Here is a 7,438-nt window from a genome sequence, read left to right as displayed (position 1 = left end):
TGAGTTTTTAAGTTTTCTTTTTAAGAGAAGTTTTCACTAGAACCCACCCCTATATATATATATATATATATATATATATATATATATATATATATATATATAGGGAGAGAATTAAGAGAAAACTCACATTTAGAGAGAAAACTTAAAAACTCCTACATAATTATTTTTAATTAAAAATAAAATTAATGTTTTCAAAATTCTGTTTTAGCCATTATTCTTATATTTTCTTATATTTCACTCGAAAAATATAAAAAAATAAATAAAATTAAAAAAAAAAACCCGCTGTAATGCACGTGCGTATTACTGTGCGATACCGTTGTATGACACATGTGTATTACTATGTATTTTTGAGTTTAATAGTGTTTTATTGCATGTATTCAATATTTGTGTATTGTATATGTGTAGTAGTGTTGTATTATATGAAAAAAAAATAATAATAAAATAAAAGTAGATGGGGTGTACATGTGCATTAATGTTGTATTACACATACGTACTAATGTGTATTCGATGTGTGTATTATTCTTATATTGCATATATACAATGGTGTGTATCAAATATGTGCAATAGTGTATTCTATGCAATACAAATACTTTTGCATATATGCAATGCACTCTATTACACATGCGCACTATACCGACGAGGTTACCGACAAGTTTTTTTTTTTTGAACCAATAACAACATATAAGAATAATGGAAAAAAAACTTTAAAAAAATTAAAAAAATTATATATATAGTTTTCTAAAAATAGTTTTTTAGAAGTTTTTAGGAGTTTTTAAGTTTTCTTTTTAAGATGAGTTTTCACTAGAACCCACTCCTATATATATATATATAGGGAGAGGATCAAGAGAAAACTCACCTTTAGAAAGAAAACTTAAAAACTCCTAAATAATTATTTTTAATTAAAAATAAAATTAATGTTTTCAAAATTCTGTTTTAGCCATTATTCTTATATTTTCTTATATTTCACTCGAAAAATATAAAAAAATAAATAAAATTAAAAAAAATAAAAAAAACCCGCTGTAATGCACGTGCGTATTACTGTGCGATACCGTTGTATTACACATGTGTATTACTATGTATTTTTGAGTTTAATAGTGTTTTATTGCATGTATTCAATATTTGTGTATTTTATATGTATAGTAGTGTTGTATTATATGAAAAAAAAATAATAATAAAATAAAAGTCGATGTGGTGTACATGTGCATTAATGCTGTATTACACATACGTACTAATGTGTATTCGATGTGTATATTATTCTTATATTTTATATATGCAATGGTGTGTATCAAATATGTGCAATAGTGTATTCTATGCAATACAAATACTTTTGCATATATGCAATGCACACTATTACACATGCGCACTATACCGACGAGGTTACCGACAAGTTTTTTTTTTTTTGGAATCAATAACAACATATAAGAATAATGGAAAAAAAAAAAGAAACTTCAAAATTTTTTTTTTTAAAAAGTTAAAAATAGTTTTTGAGAGTTTTTAAGTTTTCTTTTTAAGAAGAGTTTTTACTAGAATCCACCCCTATATATATATATATATATTTATATATAAATTGGATGTTTTTTTCACATTTTTATGGTTTCACTTGCATGCGTTGAATGTAGTGAGTGTTGACCTACTAGCCCCATACCTGTTTCCAGTACTTTTTATATGAAAAAAGTCAAAAACCATAAAAAAATGATACCTGCTCCTTTTTTTTTCAATAGATTCTTTCCTTAGAAATATAATAATGATTCGTGCATATATTTGACCAACTAATATTCAGTAGCCAAATCATATATTTTTGTCTTACTTCATCTTTCTTGTTAGTTGTTACCATGGATTCCCCTCATAACACCCGTTCTCTGTCCATGACTAATTTGTTCTTTCTTTTCATCCTTTTGTCATCAAATCTCTTAACGTTATTCATCTCCTCCACATTCTACGCCTCGTGTTCGTTAACCCCGGCCAAAAACATACTCATTGCTACTGAAAACACAAGTCAACCGCCTGAATTCATTGTCTTCACATCACCAAAACACCTCCCTTTCGGAATGAACTCAAATTTTGACTCAGACAAGCTATACCCTCCAGTTGGGAGCCCATGCAACATGTTTCGCAATGAAATCACACGATACATGTCGTATAAGGTGAATGGATCATGCCCAGATGATGAGCTTTTAGCTCAGAAGCTGCTTCTGAAAGGGTGCGAGCCACTTCCCCGCCGACGCTGCCGCCCAGCCGCACCCACAGACTATGCCGAACCTGACCCTACCCCAGAAAGCTTATGGTCCACTCCTTCGGATTCGTCGGTTGTATGGACAGCATACACTTGCAAGAACTACTCGTGCTTAATCAACCGCAGACGAAACCAAAAGGGGTTTGATGACTGTAAAGACTGTTTCGATCTTAATGGTAGAGAAAAGACTCGGTGGGTTGAGCGAAACAGCATTGACTTTGGGATCGACGATGTGTTGGCGGTCAAGAAGCCTGGGATGATCCGGATCGGACTAGATATTGGAGGGGGTGTGGCCACTTTTGCAGTGAGAATGAGAGAAAGGAATATAACTATAATAACAACTTCTATGAATTTGAATGGTCCTTTCAATAGCTTTATAGCATCAAGAGGTGTTGTACCTTTGTATATAAGCATATCCCAAAGGCTTCCGTTCTTTGATAACACGCTAGATATAGTTCACTCTATGCATGTTTTGAGTAACTGGATACCAACAACATTGCTACACTTCTTGCTTTTCGACATATATCGGGTGCTTAGGCCGGGCGGCCTGTTTTGGCTTGATCATTTCTTCTGTGTAGAGGATCAACTTGAGGAGGTTTACACCCCACTTCTTGAAAGCATTGGATTCACTAGATTAAAGTGGGTGGTTGGGAGGAAGTTGGACCGAGGCGTGGAGCTACGAGAGATGTATCTATCAGCATTGCTGGAAAAGCCACTTAACAACTCTTGGTAGCATGCATAAATTAAGAAAAACAATGAATGGAAAGGTTGTTATTCATACTATTCGTTACATTATGGTATAATTAATGTTGTTATTTCTATCTACCAAGTAGATCTTCTTGTAAACACACTTTAATTTGCATACCCTGATCAACTTGTGGCTCTATGAAGCTTTGCTTTCTCTTACATAGAAACTTGTTATTATTGAAAGTTAAACTAAATATAGGGGTCCAAGTGTGATTAGTAGAAAGTATGCTTTTATGTATTTGTTAAAGTGTAAGGGTCTAGTCATGACGTTCCAATGAAACGTTGTGTCTGTTGCACTACCAGAAAAACTTGATAGCTTTGTGACACCAAATTGCGTAGGAAACACGTCATAAACGAGCTATTCCGACGCATTATGCTTGTCACAAATTCACTCACAAAACAAATTTTACCAATTTAAACTCAAATATAACCAAAGTCATTGCAAATCCATTATAAACTAACATGTCTTAAAATCTTAAATAGTAGGCAGAAAAAAATACTACTATCAAGAACAAAAGGTTACGACCACTTCTACACCTTTTTTTATCACTTTGCCTGTGTCCATATTTGTTGCATATCATGCTCTTCTTTCAACTTCCATCTTAACTTGAATCTACAAATTTATTAAAACATCTATCAAAATTAGTAAACAAACTATACATAATAATAATAATAATAATAATAACAACAACAACTACTGTAGCCCATTAACTGTAGCAGAAGCAATTGCATCTAAGTTTGGTGTTTTTATACCTTTTAAAAGAGTTTTTGTGTCCAAGTCATGGAATAGAGACATCTCCCCACCAATCAATTAACACAAATGCATCAAAGTTACAAAGTCGTATGCAAGTGTTCTTTCATAAATTCAATAACTTCAACTTAAACGCATATAAACAACAGGGATAATAATTAGCCTCTAACTAAGTTTATGTAACATCCCGAAATTTCCAAAATGATATTAATTATATTACTTAATAATAGAGGGAAAGTTGACTCGGGTTCGGGAAATAAATAATAGAGTAGGAGTTGGTATGAGTCGAGCTAGTGTTAGATTAATTGAGATGGGTTAAATGAGAATGGGCCTTAGGTCCATGGGCTTTAAGGGATATAAATATCCCCTAAACCACCATAAAACCCTAAACCTCATCTCTTTCCATTCTAATCTCTACACATTCAAAAACACACACACCATAAACGAGCAGGATCCGAGAGAGAGTAAACGTTAGTTGGTGCTAGATCGTCGTGACGAACCAAAGCAACAAGACCAGCTCGTGTTCGTAAGTTTGACTCGTTCAAGGTACGTTTATGGTTAGAAATCGTTCGTATAGGTTCGGTTTGATTTGAGAAATGGTAGATCTGAGTTTGTATGGTAAAAACGAATCCAACAAAGCTAAACTTACTGAAAATGGTTATGATTTGATGGGTTAATCGATTGATAAAAAGGACCCGTAACCTATATGCCTAAATCGCACCCTCTAAACATCGATGTTAGGTCGATTTGATAGTTGGGGTTTGTAGGCGCTGGTCAGACGATTCCATGGATACCTAAATCGAGTTATTTGGTTAAGGAACGAAGGATTTAAGAGCGAACAGAACCTGCAGACGACAACTTCGCCTGCAAGCTAAGTTCGCCTGATGAACTTCGCCTGCAAGCTAAGTTCGCCTGATGAACTTCGCCTAAAGCTAAGTTCGCCTAAGGTTTAACTTCGCCTAAAGCTAAGTTCGCCTAAGGTTTAACTTCGCCTAAAGCTAAGTTCGCCTATGGTTTAACTTCGCCTAAAGCTAAGTTCGCCTAAGGTATAACTTCGCCTAAAGCTAAGTTCGCCTAAGGTTTAACTTCGCCTAAAGCTAAGTTCGCTTAAGGTTTAACTTCGCCTAAAGTTAAGTTCGCTTAGAAAATAAATTAAAAACCTAATGGAAAATGTGTTAAGACAGTTAATGTAAATAAAATTTTTCCAAGCTGACCTGGCAGCTCGACCCCAGCCAGGGGCTCTGCCCCTTGGACCCTGCTAGGGGCTGCCGCCCCTAGACCCCGCTGCCAGGGGCGCTGCCCCCGGACCCCCGTTCGTTGTGGGTAGTAGTTAAGACTGGAAAGATGATATGAGTAGTGATAGTTGTTTGATACGTGTACTTGTTATACAGTCAGCCGTGCACAGCTGAAGAAAGGGATTACGATTAACGGTGAACGTAACCGTGTTCAGGTGAGTTTCTAGCCCCATTCCTTGTTATGTTTTCGGGGCTGTGTGCATACTCGATGTGTTGTTAATACATTTATCCTAAGTGATAAGTGTATGTCATATGTGATATGTGTGATAGATATGAATGATTGTTTGTCGGTACGCGAACGATCTTCGGATATTGCGCGTACTGTCAGGTTAAAAATAAAGGTACGAATATTATATATCGAAGATGTATGAATATTTCAAATGAATACTTGTCGGGGCGTGAACGATCTTCGGATATTGCACGTAACGACAAGGGGTATGGTTGTTAAATGAATGAGGTAAAGAATGCCTAGAGTGTTCTTATGTTATAATGTAAGTATGTGTATATAGGTACACGAATGGCATGTGAGTTCTACGTTCGACATAGTAAGTTAGGATGGCAAATCCCTCTAGCTTCTGTCGGACATAGACTCGGCTGGTGATGGCGTAGTTAAGGACTGCGAGCCTTATACGTGAAGTAGAAGATATATGTAAACGTAGATAAGGACTGCGAACCTTATACGTAATGTAGATAGGCGTCAGAATAGGAAAGGACTGTGAACCTTATACGTGCTGTATTTGTAGCATAGGGGAGGACTGCGAACCTCGTACGTGCTATGAATTAGGTTGCAACATAGGGAAGGACTGCGAACCTTGTACGTGTTGTGGATGTATTTCAGCATAGGAAAGGACTGTGAACCTTATACGTGCTGATTTTGTAGCATAGGGGAGGACTGCGAACCTCGTACGTGCTATGAATTAGGTTGCAACATAGGGAAGGACTGCGAACCTTGTACGTGTTGTGGATGTACTATGGTATAGGGAAGGACCGCGATCCTTGTACGTACCATAAATGGTGAACATAGGTAAGGACTGCGAACCTTGTACGTGTTCACGACCTTGAGTACAGGTATAGACGGTGAACTATGAACGTACTCTCGGTAGACTGAGGTTAGTGATTGTAGATATGTATGTATGTATGGTAGCAAGTATGTATGTAGAACAGAAGGGTAACTAGTGAAGTATGGATATGTATCTACAGATATGTATGTATGTGTATGTATTGTATGGCGTTCAATTAACTAGAACTCACTCAGCGTAGCTGACTTTTAGAATGCACGCAGGTGAGCTGATTATAGAGTTAGCATGAGGATGACACACGGCATGGATTGAACGGCTGGCATCTGAAGAAAGAAGTAAAGATGTTTTAAATATAAAGTTTTGTGTTATGGTATCAAAGAAAAGATTTAATGTTTTGTAACAAATGATTGATGTTTTATATTCCGCGAAAAGTTTTAATAAACTCTGATTTGAAAAACTGTGTTTATGAGTAAATCCGACGCTAAAGTAGGGTCACCGGGTTCGGGGCCTTACAGTTTAGTTCGCTAATAGCATCATTTTGTCCCACTTATAATCAATAATATGCCGCGATACTTACAACTTGTATATATAACTTATAGCTACTAATTTATTTTAATGACTCATATCATTCTTCCAAATTCAACCATATAAGCATACATACTATGATACTATAATTTAATATCATATGTAGTCTTCAATCCATTATTTAGGGCCAAACTTGAACGGCACATGTTGAGTGAGATGATCACCAGTTTTCATGTACAATAATAATATATATACAATATATAATAAATGATAAATGCGCAAACAAAATAACGTGAGAAAAAATCAATCAAACCATGAGCAAATAATGTGATTGTCAGTTGACCATGCCTCACGAACACGGGATATGGCTACTAGGATGGCGTATGATCATACTGACTTGCTAGACTTCTGATGGACTCTCTGAATATGATAGAATATAAGCACATAAACAAATTACAAATAGCATTTAATTGAAATATACACAATATTTACGTTTGCGAGTTTGTGTGTATATATATCGCATAAAAATATGAATTAGATACGCATATATACCCAAAACATTTGAAAACAGTAAAAAGGGGGGGGGGTGATATCTCACCCTATTGCTTAGGCGAGCGTGCTAGAAATAAGAATAAAAACACAATTAAACGAACGAACCATCCTTTAACGTGCTGACCGAGATAAAACCGAACAGACCTGAAACTTAGAGATAATAAACTATGATTAAAACTGAGAACATAGCCATTGGAATCGATCTAAACGGATGTCTAGAACTCCGGTTATGAAACATTTAATGTTTAAGCGAGCTGGTGCTGACCAGAATCCGAATAGCGAGTCGGAAGTAGGGTTTTGGTCAGTAGCCTTAAAA

The 7,438-nt window shown here is 35.6% G+C and overlaps 1 protein-coding gene across 1 annotated transcript; it reads left to right on the top strand.

The window, feature by feature from the left end:
• Positions 1–1,832: 1,832 nt before the first annotated feature.
• On the top strand, positions 1,833–2,970 carry LOC143606501 (putative methyltransferase At1g29790). Its single transcript, XM_077082255.1, has one exon. The coding sequence runs from the start codon at positions 1,833–1,835 to the stop codon at positions 2,964–2,966; it is 1,134 nt and encodes a 377-aa protein (XP_076938370.1). The 3' UTR covers positions 2,967–2,970.
• Positions 2,971–7,438: the final 4,468 nt, after the last annotated feature.

The sequence above is a fragment of the Bidens hawaiensis genome, unplaced genomic scaffold, assembly GCF_021521415.1.
Source record: "Bidens hawaiensis isolate Kalapana, Puna unplaced genomic scaffold, B.hawaiensis_p1.1 tig00075018_1, whole genome shotgun sequence".
In the NCBI taxonomy this organism is placed as follows: Eukaryota; Viridiplantae; Streptophyta; class Magnoliopsida; order Asterales; family Asteraceae; genus Bidens; species Bidens hawaiensis.
This window is presented reverse-complemented; position numbering and strand designations above follow the sequence as displayed.